This window comes from Pleurodeles waltl, chromosome 1_2 (genome assembly GCF_031143425.1).
Source record: "Pleurodeles waltl isolate 20211129_DDA chromosome 1_2, aPleWal1.hap1.20221129, whole genome shotgun sequence".
NCBI lineage: Eukaryota > Metazoa > Chordata > Amphibia > Caudata > Salamandridae > Pleurodeles > Pleurodeles waltl.
The window spans coordinates 468,176,258-468,195,755 of NC_090437.1; the positions used below are offsets into that span (position 1 = coordinate 468,176,258).

General features: G+C 40.7%; 1 protein-coding gene across 2 annotated transcripts in view; it reads right to left on the minus strand.

Annotated features, from left to right (window-relative positions):
- Positions 1-2,024: 2,024 nt before the first annotated feature.
- The window catches only part of SVEP1 (sushi, von Willebrand factor type A, EGF and pentraxin domain containing 1), an 881,565-nt gene continuing 864,091 nt past the window's right edge, over positions 2,025-19,498 (minus strand). For both annotated transcript variants that reach the window (XM_069240886.1, XM_069240895.1), the window contains 3 exons: positions 15,887-15,982; positions 11,698-11,791; positions 2,025-2,555 (listed from right to left, as the gene is read on the minus strand). In XM_069240886.1, the coding sequence (XP_069096987.1) occupies positions 2,525-2,555; positions 11,698-11,791; positions 15,887-15,982 (221 nt within the window). In that variant the 3' untranslated portion in view covers positions 2,025-2,524. The remainder of the gene's footprint in view (positions 2,556-11,697; positions 11,792-15,886; positions 15,983-19,498) is intronic.

The window sequence follows — 19,498 nt, forward strand, 5'->3', positions numbered from 1 at the left end:
CTGTCGGGGGAACTCTGGCGGGCGGCCTCCGCCGCCCGCCAGAGTTAGAATGACCCCCTTAGACTCTATCCTTTATATGGTCTCATTGTGCAGAATACGTATTTACATTTGGCTTTTATTTACTGTGCGTCTTAATATTAATAATGTGGATGGATGATATAAAACATTAATGTAAAGTAATCACTGAAAACTGAAGTTTTGTAAAAGTGCATACCAAAGTTCATAGTAAAGCACTTACATAATTATTTTTCACATTTGATATTTACACCTTAAGCTGAATTTATTGAGGTAAAATGTTTTCTTCTTCACATTTATGCTTATTCTGAAAGTTAAAAACTGCATATATAACCATGTATTTGCAATGCACATTAAATTGTCTAGATAAAGTCAGGCTAACTTAACTTACCAACGGCGTTAATTCTGAAATGTGTTTTGCTTGGATAGTGTGTTCTCTTTCTTTGAAGGTGCATTTTAAGGCTTTGTTAGCTAGTGGACAGGAGTATTGTCTTATGTATGAGAAGATCTAATGAGCGGCCAAAGTCTTGTGTTCATCGTGTACCAGGAACATGGGATGTTCAAGGTCACAGTAACTGTTCGGGTTCTGTGGGATGACAAATGTAGATGGTGTTGTGAATGCAGACGATGGATGTGAAGCTGATTAGTCCTTGGATAAAAAGAAGATAGCATTCACGTTGAAAGTGCTGTTTTAATTCATGCTTATGATGTTAGAAGATAAGCAGACTTCTTAAGACTTTGAGGGGTACATACCTCTCTGCTTTCTTTTAGTTTTGAAAGTGCAAAGCTTCATGCTAAACATTTATTCCCTTTTTCCTCGTGGACTTGTACCAAAGTCTTTGCTATGCTGACGCCTTCTCACATTTCCGAAATTATTTTGAGACTCCTTTTTGAACCAATCCCCATATTTTACCTTAGAAATCATTCTCATATTTTATTTAGACCCTAGATTCGATTACTTTAAAATTAATTCATGTTTATAAGAGAGGACTGAGGTTCCCTTGTAGAGAATTCCTTTTTTATTTTTAGTCTGCATTGCAGTGGTTCTTCTTATTCTATGCTATACACTAATGAGACAAACTTCATTACAATATCTCAGCTTTCCTTTTATTTTCTTGTATCTTTGTAACATCCTTTTGACATGCATATTGATTGAACTAATGGTTAATTGGCAATAACATTTTAACCTTAGCTATAGATTCTTGGTCCTTATGGGCTTCACAGGAAACTAAATTGCTTGACATTAGTGATTCCCTCGATGTCTACGTCAACATAAAAAAGTCAGATTCGTTGAGGGATTTTAAATCACACTCCTGTGCGCTCTCAGTTTGCTGGGTGCGCTTTCATCCCATTTATATTTCAAGTGGGCTGTCATGTTTTTCTTGGGTCACTTGGCATGATCCCTGGTTTTTTACAATAAATCTACAAAGCAGGGCCTTTTTGCTGAAAAAGCAAAATACAAATATCCCTGACAAGCAGAGAATTTTCTTCTTGCATGTCCGAGATACTTTCACAATTTTCTCTGCCGGAAGGAAAAATCAGGTGACAATTAGATCTGTCTTAAAGTGAGCAGCTGCCATTGTGGCACAGCAGTACATTGGTGGATGCACAACTGGGCCAAGTGTCTCTAATGAGACAGCCTGCTAAGACTCCCAATGCTCCCCAAACTTAAAATTAGTTGGAGGAATCACAGGTTTGATGGGGCAAGAGAACTGCCAACTTATGGCAGTGCTCCTGTCTCCTCAAACTTTATACAAGGCCTAGACTTTTCTACTTTTTCGGCCTCCTACTTACTTTAAACATAAGGCATTTCCTACTGGATATCTGAGAGCAGGCATCCTGCAAACAGCAGTGATCATTGATGTACCGCTTTCACATCAAAGCCACGCTTTGTTCTAGCCTAACTAGGATGAACAAGCCAAAGGAGACTTTTGAGAATGACCTTCCATTGTAGTGATAACGAATACATTGTCAGCAGCAGGAGGAACATGCTTTACACTAAATACATATAATATGAAAATATTGATGATTTATTAAAAATGAAAACATGATACGAAAATATATCACACAATAACACAATAAAGTTTTCAAGCTCATGTGCTAGTGTAGTTCCCATTCCATCCGTTCGCATTTAATCTACTTACATTGATTTTTAGGGCAATCAGTTTTTAAGACTGTCATGGATTATTACATCTTTCTGAAGCTTTTAATTTCAATAAAAAAGTCCACTGTCCAACAAAAATCGAGACGTGTATGTACAAATGACTTTCTCAAACACACAGATGTATCAGAAGAAATTTGCAGGAGTAAGCAGAGTTGCAGCATTTAACCGCAAATACCAAATGAGCTTTGAAGCAAATAATCAGAAAAAACCAGTGTAACACAATAAAATATAAAAACGCTGCTGCATATAATGCAATCTTCTGCTCATGTTATGGTGTGTCGTCGAAGGCCCCAGTCTCCTGTCCGAGGGTTCAATATTTTCTTCATTTATCACAAGTTATTACATCTAAAAGGGATAAAAACCAGGCTTTCTTTTTCTGAAACAGGAAAACAAACACAGGAATAAATTAAAAATGCATATATCATAACGTTAATCATGTTTAACTGTGTTTGATCATAAAAGACGAGACAACATTATAAAACTTTCCAAAGCCTTGTACTTTTAGACACTTTCTGCCCATGGTTCTGAAGCTAAGTTTCATTTTTACTACCTAAAAGCGTGTTTGTGATGTCATGGTAACACCAAATGCTCTTATAGTAAAAACATGAAATATTAGTTTCTTGTGCTTAGCAGCAAGAATTCTAAAATGAAAGACTCATATTCAAAACTCTTGTCAAATACATATAGAAATGTGGCAATTCATCTAATCCTTGGTTAGATTTGTTTCTTCATATGTATCCAAAAAATGTCATGCAGTAGTATTTATACTACCACGCACAGTACAACTTAAGTAGCGGTACTCCCAGAGGTGATAAATCATGTACAAAACGAACATGGCTCCGCACCAGCCCTGAAACTGGGGATCAAATTAATTCATAATTTTGCCAAGGTGTCCTCCATTATTTTAAGAATATTTGTGGGGAAGCATAAGTACTCGCTATACATCAGAGATTGGAAGATATTCAGCCACAGGATCAGGAACGAGAGCTACCAGAATCATAGCTGAGACCTACAACTCTGTGGGCCTTGACACCTTAGGAACATAGGCAGTAAAAGTGCATATTAAAAGCAGAGGTGAAACTGAGGGTACTATTAAAGTGAACTCTGCACCTGAAGGTAGAAAGAAGCAGAAGGGGAGGGAGAGAAGGGAAAAATGCACCGGATCTCTCACAGAGCAGGAGTTCGGCAGGGGTAGTTACAATCTGAGGGACAGTGAAAAGATTAAAAAGCTGGATTGGTATAATTATTCTAATAACCATTCTTGATGCTCAAAATGTTGCAGGCCCTATGGGATTTCCTTAACTTTGGACAAGCTTACTTGCCACATTGTGCTGAAGGAGTTAAACTACTGTACAATTTAATAACTCCCACATTCTTTTCAAAGCTTTGGATGGAAGAATATACAAATTTGCGTGCTCTCTAGGCAGACATGCTATAATCAAAATATTTGCACACTAAGGACAAGAAGATCGGCCTAGTTTAGTGAATTGTACCCAGCACCTCAGGTTGCACCTATGTGATTTCGAATGAAGGCAGACAATTACCATAGCATGCAAATCACATTTATACTCAAATTCAGGATCACATTTTGCATCCATTGAGAAAATGGTTGCAGCTGTACATACAGGCATTTTAAAAGAGCATTTTTTGGAGACGGGAGAACAAACTATTGTTGGTTCCCGTGCACCTGCCCAAAGCATCCACCAAAGGCAGCATTCCAAATGCTCGAGCACTACACCCACGTGGATTCAACTTGCATTATCATTAAACACACTAAATGTGCAGTTTCAATATAAGCCTACACTAATGGCACACAAATGTCACCAATATGAACAGAAAGTGCCCATGACTTCAGTAACATTACCCATTGAGAGCTATGAGAGCATGAGGTATACAGACAGCTCTGCAAAACCAGCTGTTGGGACAAAACAGAACTACTCAGCATCCTGTGTAGCAGCAAATACTCATACACCCTTCGTTCAAATAACATTCTGATGATGTTCTTACCCAGAGTGGGAGATAGAGTGAGATCTAATTTTCTGTCTAAATTACATTTAATTAGGGTAGTTCATAAGGGTATGACATATGCACATGCTGAGATAAGGTCCACAGTTTCAATGCCACAACAATGGTACCTGTGGTAAGGTTTACTAAAAGAATCTAACACATATGTGTGGCCATGTGATATTTGCCAGTAAATAAAATATTCCCACATTAAACGACCAGAGTAGACCCCTTTATTGATCTCCAATCAATCAATTCAAATTTTGTATAAGGAGTTGCAGTCCCTTATAATCTGATAACTGCTTTAAATGCAATCTATTTGTGATACGTTCATTTCTTCCATTCCTATAAGTGTGGGCTGAGAGATCTGCAGGTGCACAAACTGGATTTACTCCATTTGGTAGCCACAGGGTTAGTTCACATGTTCCATTTGGACAATGGCCCACAGTTCGTCTCGAAGGCTTATAAATATGAAATGGGTTCAGTGGCAACATTTCTGCAATTCATCCACACAAAAGTAACTCAAATCATTTAATACATTGCACTAACTACTTCTTGTTTGATTATCAGCAGCTGAAATGTCCTACTTCTTAAGGTTTCCTGGAACAGACACAAGATATATAGATGATATGTGCGCAGAGGTGATGCATATTATGAAAACGGGTCCCGGTTTGATTTGCCACCATGTTTCTCCCTTGTCTTTCACTCATAATCAGCTAGATTAATCAGTGATCATATTGTTTTATAAATACCAAGATGTGACCCCTAGTGTTAGAGTTTCTTTGCTCCAGAAGTATCCAGAAAGAAGACAGATTCCAGACTGCTCTTTGCTGTCCCTCTTGGACTGAGGTTTAACATAGATATGACACAGAAGCTGAGTGCAGCTGAGCTCCGCTGCCAGAGCACATATTTAGAACAGCCAATCTCTACTCCTACTTCCTGCTCCAGCTGAGAGTGATATGCAGGGCACACTGTGTTCAGGTATGCAGGGCGACCATCCAAATATTCCCCCACTAGGCACACTTAGTTAATTTCATGCTCTCAGGGCAGTGATAAGAGTTTGGTGCAGGAGTTATGGAAATATTTCTGAGAAGCATGGTAGAAAATGTTAATATTTCTATTAAACCGGAGATTAGTAATATGTTCTGTATGTATTAAGGTCACAATGCATATACTAAGTAGCAGGTTATGACAATAAATATTTTTCAATACACGTGTTATTATTAGTACAGATGCTTGAGTGTAAATTTCTAAGTAACTTTCTAAGTATAAAAAGTGTGTTTTCCCAATTACCACTGCATCCCTGAAAAGAAAGGGACTGCTTGTTTACCAGAAAGCACCTCTCCCTTGTAAGATGGGGGACAGCATGCGTCTGCAGTTGACCAGATTTGTCTTCCTCATATATAGCACATTGAACTAGACGAGGTCCTTGTGCCATAGGGGCAAGGTATATAAACCTGCATACTAAGGGTATACCCCCTAATATGCATAACAGAATTACTGATACCAGGAGAGCAGGGAAATATTCTAAATATTCTATCTATATGGGGAATCACATTTGAGAATCAATATTTCCCTTCTAATTCTGGCAGATTTTCACTGGTGTGTCTACGAGACATTGCCTGCTTATAGAAGGCAAAACCTTTGAAGGAAAAACTCCCAATAATTAGTTTTCCTTTAGGATTTGTGATTGTTTTTGGCAGTTAAGTTCACATACCAGCACCATTGGAACGTCCTCTCCTCGGGAAATGAGTATCTAAATAAACATATTTGTAAAGTTATTCTTTCTTTTTAACCCCTTCACTGCCAGGCCCTTTCTCTCTCAGGTGCCAGGCCTTTTTTGGCTACTTGGGGCAGTTTCATTTAGGCCTTCATTACTTTTTGTCCACATCACCTAACCAAGCTAAATTTGCGTCCTTTTTTCCAATATCCTAGGGATTCTAGAGGTACCCAGAGTTTGTGGGTTTCCCTGGAGGAGGAGACCCAGAAATTAGCCAAAATACCTAAAAAACGTTTGTTTTGTTTTTTAAATGGGGAAGAAGGGCTGCAGGAGAAAGCTTGTGGGTTTTTCTCTGAAAATGGCATCAACAAATGGTTTGTGGTGCAAAAATCACCATATTCCCAGCTTTCAGGTACAGGCAGACTTGAATCAGAAAAACCCATTTTTCAACACAATTTTGGCATTTTACTGGGACGCACCACATTTTTACTATTTTTTGTGCTTTCAGCTTCCAGTTAGTGACAGAAATTGGGTGTGAAACCAATGCTGGAACCTGGACAGCTAAACATTTCTGAAAAGTAGACGGAATTCTGAATTCAGCTAGGGGGTCATTTGTGTAGATCCTTCGAGGTTTTCCTACAAAAAGGGCGATTTCAGTCCATGTTTTCTTCTTAGCTATGGCAGATTTTTTAAAGCAATATACTGTTACGTCTGCTGGACTTTTCTGGTTGTGATGATATATAGGGCTTGTAGGTTCATCAAGAGCCCTAGGTACCCAGAGCCAATAAAGGAGCTGCACCTTTCAATGGTTTTTAATTGTATACCAGGTATACAGTAATTCATTTGGTGAAATATAAAGAGTGAAAAATAGGAAACCTTTGTTTTTGAAAAATGGGCACAATATAAGGTGTTGAAAAGCAGTGGTTATTTGCACATCTCTGAATTCCGGGTTCCCCAGATTAGCATAAGAAAGACAAGAGATAATAACACTTGTTCTTCTATTTTGTGTTCCCCCAAGTCTCCCGATTAAAACGGTACCTCACTTGCATGTGTAGGCCTAATGGCTGTGACAGGAAACGCAATATGGACACATCACATTTTTACATTGAAATCTGATGTGTTTTTGGAAAGTACCTAGCTGTGGATTTTGGCCTCTAGCCCAGACTCACCTATGGAAGCCTACCAAACCTGTGCATTTTTTTAAACTAGACACCTAGGGGTATCCAGCATAGGGTGACTTGGTGGTCTCTCACCTGGTTCTGTTACCCAGAATCCTTTGCAAACCTCAGATTTTGACAAACAAAAAAACACTTTTTCTTACATTTCGGTGGTAGAAAGTTCTAGAATCTGAGAGGAGCCACAAATATCCTTCCACCCAGCATTCCTGCAAGTCTCCCAATAGCAATGGTACCTCACTTGTGTGGGTAGGCCAAGTGCCCATGACAGGAAATGCCCCAAAACACAATGTGGACACATCACATTTTCACAAAGAAAACTGCCCTGTTTTTTTGCAAAGTACCTAGCTGTGGAGTTTGGCCTCTAGCTCAGCCAGCACATAGGGAAACCTAGCAAACCTATACATTTCTTAAAACTAGACAGGAACACAGAATGGGGTGACTTGTGGGGATCTCATCAGGTTCTGTTATCCGGAATCCTTTGCAAACCTCAACATTTGGCAAAAAAACACTTTTTCCCCACATTTCGGTGATAGAATGTTCTGGAATCTAAGAGGAGCCACAAATGTTATTCACCCCAGCATTTACCCAAGTCCTCAATAAAAGTGGTACCTCACTTTTGTGGGTAGGTTTAGTGTCCATGACAGGAAGTGCCCCAAAACACAACGTGGACACATCACATTTTCCCAAAGAAACCTGACCTGTTTTTTGGAAACTGCCTAGCTGTGGATTTTGGCCTCTAGCTCATCCGGCACCTAGGAAAACCTAGCAAACCTGAACATTTCTGAAAACTAGACACCTAGGGGAACCCAGGATGGGGTAACTTGTGGCACTCTCACCAGGTTCTCTTACCCAGAATCCTAGCAAACCTCAAAATGTTGCAAAAAAACACTTTTTCCTCACATTTCGGTGTTGCAAAGTTCTGGAATCTGAGGGGAGGCACAAACCTCCTTCTACCCAGCATTCCCCCAGGTCTCACAATAAAAATAGTGCCACACTTGTGTGGGTAGGCCTAGTGTGCCGACAGGAAATGTCCCAAAACACTATGTGGACACATCAAAATGATCACATACAACGATCAAATACAAAACTACATGTTTTTGCGGGGGGCACCTGCGTTCTTGGTCCTGGGCTCAGCAGGCATCTAGGGAAACCTACCAAACCCATACATTTCTGAAAACTAGACACCTGAGGGAGTCCACGGAAGTGTGACATACATGGATCCCTGTGTGTTTTCTTTCAATCAAATTTTTTGCAAATTTCTGTGTGGGATCACCGCTCCTCTCAGTCTCCCGATAAAAATGGTACCTCACTTGTGTAGATGGACCAAGTGCCTGTGACCGGGAAGAGCCAAAAACATGTTGAAAATGAGGGGGAACCAAAGCAGTTCCAAAAGGGCATTTTGAAAAAACATTTTTAGGTTGACAAGTGGGACAGAATTGTGATCAGTATAGATGTGACAATGCTGGGTGGTAGGAATTTTGTGGATTCCTGCAGATTCCAGAAGATTCCATCCCACAAATTTCTGATTTCAAGCAAAGTTGGAGGTTTGCAGGGCACTGCGGGTAAGAAAATGGTGTGGGGTGCACGTGAAGCACACCACCCAGGACTCACCAAGATGTTTAATTTTCAGATGTGTCTAGGTCTCGTAGATTTTTTCTACATGGCAGCGTCCCAAAGTCCAAAAGTGCAGCCCTCATCATTCTAAGTGGGATGCTTTTGAGAGTTAGACAAGCTCTCAGGGCCCAAATGTAAAACCAAAACCCAAAATAATCAAATGCCCTCTTGCTTGCCATTGAGATAAGATCTTTTAGTGTGCAGGGGAGAGCAGAAAGACTGTTACCCCCTTTAGCTTGGGTGGGTGCAAAACCATGCCCATACTGGCTGGTAGCCACCAGCCCACTGTTTTTTTTTAATTCCCTGGCATCTAGTAGGCTTTCTGTGCCCCCCGGGAAGTGGATCAGGGGTAGTTGCCCCATCTGCCCACCGGTGGGCAGAACAACTTTGTCCCCATTTATTTGGGGTATGGGTATGGCTATACCCTCACCCTCTTTCTTTGAAAACAAATTTTCCATGGTCTCTGCTGGGCTTTCTGCCCTCCTTGGGGGCAGATGGGCCTTACACAAATAGGCCAATCTGCCCCCAAGGGGGGCAGAAATGGCCAACAGTAACATGCCCCCATGGGGAGGGATCCCTGCTCAAGGGTCTGCCCCCCCAAACAAAACACACACACCAATCCCTGGTGCCTAAATGGTTCCCCCCCCCCCTCCACCACCCGGGGCAGATCAGGCTAATAGAAATAGGTCGATCTGCCCCAAGGAGGGCAGAAATGACCTAAAATAAATTTGCCCCCAAGGGGTGTGACCCTTACCTAAGGGGTCCCTCCCCACATGTAAACAATACTTTTTTTTTTAAATGGTCCCTGGCATCTAGAGATTTCTTCGCCCAGGGGTGACAGAAAAGGCCTTAAAAAAATGCCCCCAAGGAGAGTGATCCTTGTCAAAGGGGTCGCTCCCCTTCATTGTTTATAATAAAAAAACATCCCTGGTGTCTAGTGGGCATTTCTGCAGCCCGATCGCTTCACAATCAGGCTGAAGAAATGCTCAGAGACACATCAAAGGAAAGGAAAGGCCTCTCTGCCGGCCCCCACCCCCGATCGGAAGAGAAATGAAAGCATTTCTCTTCTGATCGCGTTGCAACCTTTGATGAGGTCAGCCCACAATCGAATCGCACGCTGACGTCATCAGATGTCACTGGGGGGGTAAGAAGGGGAAGCAAGCTAGCGCTTCCACCGAGGGCTGGTACAAGAACATAATGGTTACATCTGTGGCGCCTCAGCGTTGCACCACCGGACGTAACCATCACATCCTTGATGTTCAAAGGGTTAAAACAGTACTAAACAATGCATGTTAAAGTGAAATACAAAATTTAATTTAAAATGTGTGTTATTTTTCCCTTAGGATTGGGTTATTTTCAGTGCTATATGTATGACTTCATTTTCTAAATTAAAAATATTACATTATTTTTGTGTTAGTATCAGATGATCCTCCAGTCATTTGGAATACATATATTTCAATATTAAAGTTTATCAGTTTAATATGATGACTGTAATTCAAGAACCCTTGTCTACTATACGAAGGAAGGGTGACTCTTGTAATGGGATCATGATTTTTAAGAATGTGAATGTCTTTAGCATATTGTCCTATATTTGATTTTATCAAGCAGGTACATTTGCCTTAAAAGCATCATCTTTGTGACTGCCAATAATGTTTAGTCTAGTAATAGTGGTGCAAAACTGCTTGTACAGTCCAGGAGATCTGCATAATGGCTTTTGCTTTTACGTATTGACATTACATTTCTGGAGATACACAAAGTTACACATAATTATGTCAGATGCAAAACCAACATTTTGAGCTATATTGTATTGTATTTGGATGCCAGGATGTTATTCATGCTAAACATAGCCCAAAAAACACAAGAGCCACAAACAGCAAAATTTGCTGTATGATTGTGTGTGGTGTTCCTGTGTGCTCATGCTAATTTTTTTTCTGCAAATTGCAAGTACTTATGTGATGTAGCATAATATTGGAAGTTCTGGCAATTCACATAATAAGCATAAATCAAAATTACCAATATCATGTGAGCTTATGCCCGCATAATGGAAATTTCACCTGAGCCTATTACAGTCCCACTACTGTGAACACTATAATGCTTCAATCCCCAACCTGTGGAGGAAGGGGAAAAACCTGTGTTACCTCTCTCTTCCTTTTACCTTACTAAATAAAGTGAGGAAATTACACGAGAAAGGCAGGAGGGTATGGGCTCCCCGCTACCTTCCTTCATGGTCTTTGCACTTATCTGTCACTATTGGGGCCATCGACACCAACGTCTGCAGAAAGTTGTCAAGTGCCAAGGACTTTCTTAAACTTCCTCATACTCATCCAGAGTTGGTTTCAATAAATGATACAATCCCTTACCTCATCAAGATTCAATTATACCAGTTGTCTAATTGCAAGAGTTCCTAAACTATACCTGGTCCCTCTGGTCCCTCTGAAGGCAAAATAATCATGCACATTGAAAGTTAGACACTGGTATGAGGAAAAGTCACCATCCCTCTTCTGATGGCTCAAATATGGCTTTCTATTGAGGAAAAGAGTACCATCAAATTAGAATGATCTATATTGTGCCATAAGCTAATTTTCCTTCATTTTCTCTACACCCATCATATTGTTATCCTGTTATTATTCAGAAAAAAGTGACCTTTCTTTTATCAGAATTAGCTACTGTTTTGTTTTTGGAGGCACTAATACAAATTCTGCCCCCTAAATAACTTTGTAGTTCACAATACATACTTATTTTGATTTACCCCGACAGTGGATGTGATAGAAAAGAGGATAACAGCCTTTACTTTGAATGAAGCCTGTGGGAGTGACGTAGTATCTCTCCAACTCTACACTGGTTCATTTGTAATGAGTAAGGAGCTGAGACTCCAACTGAGAAGTCTTAAACTTTCACCACTAAACTTTATTTTTTGTATAGGTGATGTTTTGTCATATCTAAGAGCAACTTAATTTTCTCAGTGAAGACAGATGTTTGTGTTGTGTTTTAGAAAGCCTTACCTTGAGCAGTCTGGCCCACTCCATGCAGGTGGACAGTGACAGCGATTGGGCCTTATGCATTTTCCACCATTTAAGCAAGGATACTGGCAAACAGCTGTAGGAAAATAATTACAGATTAGAAATTTATAAAATTTATGTATGTAGGTTGAGAAAATATTTGTAGAAACTCCTCCTTCTGCTCCTGTTCTACTGTTACATGAGTCTATGAACAACATCTGCTTGTCTCACAACAGTAGCAGTATAAAAAAACATTGTAGCTACTTCACATCCTGTAACGTTAGAGGCCTTCCATATAAGCACTGTCATAGTTAAATAATGACCCTGAATACCATTTTCAATCTGTGAAGGTGCTTTGTTGTAACACAAAAGATGGCCTACATGGGTATATAACCACAGGATTTAGGAAACATTTTTTCTATATCAGGATACACCATAAATGTTTGAATGTACTTCTGCTCCAGGTCTACACAGATTTGTAAAAGGAGCATCCATGCTCATTAGAAGGGAGAGCTTTTACTTGAATGGCATTAGGCAGAGGACATACAAAAGAAGCACCATTGCCACCCCTTCATGCTGCCATTGGTTAGAGTGGGCGAATGTAGCAGTCTTGTGTGTTGAGCAGTCTAGGGTAGAAAAGTTGTGGGATAATTAGTGCCATTAGGTGAAATGTATTTTTGCCAGCCATCTTCACCATCAATATTTCCATATTTTCTACTTCCAGTGAATAAATGGTGACTGAGTGTTGCGGTAGAGGTAGTTAGGATGAAACATTTCATATTCTATTTGTGTTCTCAGCTCCCGCCTATCATATCCTTACCATTCCCAGTATAGAACTCTGTGAAAACCACTGAACTGAGAGGGAGAGGAAAATGGGTCTACAGAGATTATAAAATTGTGAAACATTTTACTCATATAAGGAAACTTTCATCTCATGATAAGGCAAGTCTTGGGTTTCCTTGGTGGAAAACATTTCCTTTCTGTGTGGCTGTCTAGAATTCACAGCCTAAAAAGTGTCACTGCAATCTTTTCTGTGCATTGCCAGCCAGAGTTAAGGCAGAGTAAAGTTTTCACAATCGGTGCATGGTTTTGAAGTGTTCCCAAATAACTGGCCTACTTGTAGCATATGGAGTTTCTTGCACTTCCTTTGTTTATGCGCTTGTGTAGATTTCAATCACGAGTGTCAGTTGGCACCAGTAACTTATGAACAACCTGCATAAGAGTACATTTGTTGCTTAGCTTTTTATTGCAACATCAAGCACTATTACGTAGTGTGTATTTTGTATGCATGAAAGTACTTTGCTTATGTGCCCTCTCGGGTAACTCAACATAAATGACACTTGCTTAGTTTTTCTGCAAATTTCCTGCAACTAATTTACAATATCACAATCTCTCCTCCTTCCTCTGAAAGTACACCTATGCAACCTAACAATACCTAACCTCCTCTAACTCCTCTATTAATCTCACCAACAATGGGCTTCAACTCACATACCCCCCCACTAATGATCGCAACTGACCCCCCCATTAATTTAGTCCACAGTTAAATTAGTCTCTTATAAAGAAACTGGAAACTGGAATAACTGCTTGAGACCACAGGACTAATCCCAATAACTAACAGTAACCAATACTGGACTAACCACTAACCTTGGTGTCAGGAGAAGCATGCTGCCTGACATAAAGCACTTCAGTGCCCTGTCAGGGGTAGTATGCACTATATAAATGTAATTACAATCATGATCATAATAAGAAATGCTTACAAAAGTCCAGATTTTCTTTTGTAAGTAGCATTCCAACTAAATATGAGTGATTTAGTATGTTTTTTGTACTTTTTGTGAAACAAATTACATTAATTTTCTCAGTCTAATCACAATGGGCAAGATCTGGCTTGATTCCTGTTGCTTCTGTAGTCCCAAAGTATTTACTGATTCTAGGATATTTGTTAAAAAACTTTCTAAAGATCTTTTCCAGACAGCAGTGAATGACCAAATCACTTTTTAATGTCTGCTCCTTACAGAAATAGACACAAAAGTCAGCTGTGCTAAGAAATCTTCAGAAATTGCCCACTGAAAAGATAGGACACTCTTGCTGCTTCTTCACTGGATTTGGCTTAAATTTATGAGCGGTTTATCTGCTCTATCAGTAGCTGGACCATATAATTGACTAGAGTTAGGCAGAATAAGAGGCTACAACAGAAGAGCATATTTGTTAAGCCTCGGTGCTCTGATAGAGTGGGGAAAGAAACGTCCTTATTTGTTGATCAAATTCTAATTATATTATGTGAGGGATGTGGAGGGGGAGTGGTAGGTTTTAAGGACCAACGTGAGTCATGTTAGCTCTCTTGGTAAAAAAATCATTTTGCCATTACTCCCCTTACAATTGGGAGATATTTGGTGATGCTATGGGAAGTTAGTGCTTGCGGTTTTCTAGGTGGCTGCTTTGAATTGTCTTTTCTAAGTACTGTCCCAAAGGTCCACATTGGCAGAACCTAAATCCACTCTCACTTTTCTTTTGCTGCATTTCTGCCTACCACTGCTGTACCTCAATCACCTACTGACACAGAACAGAAAAAGTCCTGTTAGAGTCACAGAGGTGGGTGGAAACAGCCCTCTGCCATTAAAGAGGTGAACTATATAAAACAAAAGGGGGCACAAATGAGAAGTGATAAGGCGAGTTCTGGCTTGATGAGTAGATTATTATGAAAATATGTTATACAATCAGTAACAAAACATATTGAGTGCGAGTGTGCAAAACACTACTTCTACTAGTGTTTTTACTCTAATACCAAACCCACAGTATAAGTGGGACAGAATATCGAGGGCAAAATATTGAAAAAAAAATGACAGAAAAGTAAATGAAGCCTTTCTATCCTTAACTACACATATATGTACGTATGTGGTACATATTTCATCAAGGTATGTAGACATGGATTTAAGAATAGGAAATCTATACTTCCCTATAGGCAATTACCTTTCAATATTTTGTCCCTCAGTAGTCTGTCCTCGATATTCTTGCACCACAATACTGTTAATGTGAATGAGGGATTGATTGAATAAAACTATATAACTTACATTTCAAACTGAACTGACTCCACTGCTCATTAATACTGCTGATGAAGTGTTAAAACTGATGTACATGGGGGCATATTTATACTTTTTGGAGCAAAACTGCACTAATGCGGTTTTGCACCAAAAAGTTTAGCACCGGCTTGCGCCATTCCTGAGCACTAGACAAGTGCCATAGTTATGGAATGGTGCGGCTGGTGCAAAGGGTGGGCTAGCATCAAATAAAATGATGTAAGACAGGTGGGGCTGGCGGTATGGGAGAAGGGGGTTTTGCACCAAAAAATGACGTTAGGCTGGTTAGAGTAAAAAAATATGACTCCAGTATAGCGTCATTTTCTGATGCAAAACCATCCATACCACATGACTCCTGTCTTAGAAAAGATAGGAGTTATGCCCAGCACCCAATGGCCAGCACAGTGGACATGGTTATTGTACCCTGTGCCATGCATTGGGCCCCAAGCTGGGCCCCGTTGGCATTTTAATTAAAAAAATAAATACTTACCTATACTTTTCCTGTTTACCTGGGATGGGATTCCCCCATCCTCCGGTGTCCCTCTGGTGTGGGTGTGGGTGTTCCTGTGGCTTGAGGAGGGCACCTGAGGACCCAATCCATGGTGTTTAACCATGGAAATGGGTCCATAGGTCCCTTAACGCCTGGTCTGACCAAGGTGATAAATAATGGTGCAAAGCAAGCTATGCACCATTATTTAGCCCCTCCTCCCACCTGTGCGTCATTTTAGCACGGGGATGAATATGGGGCTCTGGGGTTAGCACCTTTTTTTAGATGGAAACACCTACCTTGCATCTCATTGACACAAGGTATATTCATGCATCTAAAAAATGGTGCAAACTCCAATATTTTGATGGTCTAACGTAAATATATACATATGGAGTTAGTTTTGCACCGAATTTCTGCAAAAAATAAAACAAATGACGCAAATGTGGTGCAAATGGGGTATAAATATGCCCCCTAATTTTTTTAAATATCTCAGAAACATTTGTATGATCCGCCAGCTATACTGCTCTCAATTGCTGCATTTGTGAAGGCTTAGAACCATTATATTAGTAAATTATCATTCACTATTGGGCCACTGTACCATTTTTATTTAAGGTCAAAACTTGATACGTACGTGCATGGCAGCGTGAGCCAGTCCATCCTGCTTGGCAGGCACAAGAATAAGGTGCTATGCAGCGTCCTCCATTCAAACAAGGCAGGATACAGATGGCTAGGAGTTTAAAACAAGGAAAGAAACCTATTTTAAAATGTTGCCATAATATTCATGTTCATGATTTTGGGGGTGGTGGGGAGGATGGTTATTGATATTAATTTGTTTGCCAGTTGTTCATACTAAACTTCTGCAATTTCTGTATTGGGAAGGAATACACAAGCAAGTCAATAGAACCATAATTCTCTTTTCCCACATAAAAATATATTTGTCATATTTTGTCTAATTTCTCTGTTTTCTCTTGGTGAAATTATAAACCCTGAGTATCTTTATAATCCTATGGCAAAAAAGAAACACATTTTGCTGAGATATCTTTTGTGCAAAAAGCTATTATGACTTAAATATCGATTGCACAAGCTTCAAAATAAAAATCAGCACTGACTGGGGATCAACGCACTTAAGGGGTTAAACAACTAGCCTTTTGGGATTAAAGGAGTCACTTAGCTATTGTTTAAACTCAGGTTTTCCTACGTGATAAAACCAATTCTTTTCACTTGTGGTGCTACAGTTGAAGACTCGCCTCTTTCAAGAGCTCTATATAACAAGGAATGAATGTCTCACAACCCAGCGACTTTGCCTATCACATGTTGGCTTTAAGCTCTGCTGCCTTTTGGCGAGTTTCACACTTTAGAAATATGCAATACATACATTCATACATGCATACATGGAGTGTTATCTTTCAGTTAATCTGACTGCACTAGAAGACACTTGTACATGTGGGTGGTATAAATGTACTCTGCAGCGTAAATGTGACATTCAACTTTTATGACACTGGTTACTGTGGTTACTTAAAATTTAAATAAGCCAATAGAGTTAGGTCAATGTTACACCATGTTTAGAAGCCATAAAGCCTTCATTGTGCAGCAGAATAGCTACCTTGCAGCACCCAAATGTCCAAATAAAACAACCCCTATCTAAAAAGGCCTATGATTGTGTACTCAGTAGTGATGCATTTTGTTTCATTGCATTATTCCCTTTTTTGACGATTCAGCCATTTGTGTGGGTCATCGTTCTTTTGTGGCCCTTTGTAATATTTAGGAGGTAGAGACATAAACTGCTGGAAGGAGAGGTTGTGCTTCTTCTCTAACAGCAGCTGAAGTAACAGCCCACACACTTCCATTCACAGAGTTAACCATTTGTCCTGCATTAGCCTCTCAACATCAACTTCTTTTGCTGCTGAGGGTTTGTCGTGGGTCCTTTTTTAGCTCCTTACCTGGGCAGAGATCTTGGGTTCGCTTAGGCTTATGGCCTGTGCTGTTTCACAACGATAATATGCTCTGTTTTTATTTATCCGTTTTATTAATTTTAGCACACCTTTTTTTGGTGGTAATTATTTTTGACAAACAAATTGAAAATGATTGACAAGAACAGAATGTGAAGAACAAAGGATAATATTTTTGAATTGCCGCCACGAGACTGCGCAAACAATCGAACACTTAGGTGCATACCAGCATCAGGCTTATTTTGCAAAAACAGAACACATTCCTTAAATAAACTAACTTAATGAGGGTGGGGTGTGCTTCTCATGGACAGTGCATGGACAGATTGGGCTTACACTGCTATGCTCTTACTAGAGGCAACAGTATTAGGTTCAGGCCGTAGTTGGCTTCATCACCTAAATTGGGTCCAAAGAACACTAAGGCCCTCATTACGACCCTGACGGTCGGCGGTAATTTGGAGAAAGGTACTGCCAACAGGCTGGCGGATCCTTTTCCCAAATTATGACATTGGCGGTTTGGCTCAAGCCAAACCGTCAATGTACCACTCTGTCTGCCAGGGTGGTAACGGCCGCTGGGCTGGAGACTTCGGTCCCCAGCCAGGCGGGCATCACAATCCCACCCTCGGGATTATGACCCTGCCTACTGCCATGGCTTCCTTGGCAAGCGTACTTCCACGAAAACCATGGCGGTAGGCACTATCAGTGCCAGGGAATTCCTTCCCTGACAGTGATAGGGGTCTCCCCCGCCCCCACAGAGTCCTCTCCCTCACTCTCCTGCCCACCTCGCACATTTACACACCCACACATGCACACATACACACTCATATACAAAAGCATACCTACATCCACCCACGCATGGACACATACATACCCACATACCGCAATACACATCAACTTACATTGTCGCACACACATATTCACAACACACAACATACACGTACACTCACATTCAGTCATTCATGCACTCATTCAATGCGACACACACATGCATGCATGCATACAAAAACAGACACACCCACAAACACCATCACACACGCACACAACATCCCCCACCCCCTCTTTCTTGTCGGAGAACCCGACTTACCTGCTTGCAGGGGGTCCTCTGGCAGCGGACGGGTCATGATACGGTCAGCGGTGTGGCGCTGGTGTGGCGCTGCTGCTGACAGCAGCGCCACCTTACTGCCATCCGCCACCATGACTGTCGACGGTATTCCGTCAGCCTTCTGGCGGAATTTCATCTACGGTCATATTGCGGGTGGGTGGCTGGTAGCCATGGCAATGGTATGTTGACGGCCGTTGCCGTGGCGGTAGGGGCAGTTACCACCAAAGTTGTAATGAGGGCCTACATAATCTGCCAAGAAGGTCCTTGGGAGGTTGCACCCCTTATGAGCTCCTATTTGGGAAACCTATGTATATGCCAGATTTTGTTGGCCTTAATGCAGTGGTGGCAGTCACACCTTTTGACATAAATGAACTTTTTGCTATTTTACAGGAGCTACAACAATCCTGTGATGCAAATTAATCTGCCTATGCCACCATCTTGGGAATAAGGGATTTGCCAACAACATCTACCGGCTGGATTCCTAAAGTCAGGGATCTAGCTAATGAAAAGATTGCTGTGAAAAAGGATTTTGGCCCATCCTACAGTCCTCCCATTCCTGGGAATACATTGTATCAAAAATGTCATCCTACCACCGCTGCCTGGTTCCAAAGAGAACAGATTTGTTTCAATTGATAACATCAAATTGCACCATGTGGCTGATCCTGCACAGTAGACCAAGAGGGTCTTTGGGTAGTACCTGTTCTCCTCTCACTACCCAACAGGCTATACATGTACATGCAGTAAACAATGCCTCTGCAAGTACCCATACTACAATTGCCTCCTCGAGCATGGGGAGGCTGTACAATGAGCTTCTGCTAATTCCTATTACCACTTCATCAACAAGAAAAGTACAAGATGTTGAACTTTATTCATCCAATTCAACACAGATGGATGACATTCTCTACTGTGAACCACCACAACACATGGGTCCGTCCACCAGTTCTGCACAATCTCCTGTGCTTGTACAGACTTCTTCTGCGTATTTCATCAACAATGATCACTTTTCTTCTAACTCATCTACTTCTACAACTGAAATTGTATTAAAGGCAAGTAAGTTGTTCATGTGGCTTACAAACAATTACTTATCCATGGTATTGTATATGGATACTTTTGACATTGCTTGCCTTTCTGCTTTGGATTGGTTTCGTTATTGTCTTCTTTCTCTTGATAAATGGTCAGTATCTTCCTGAACGCT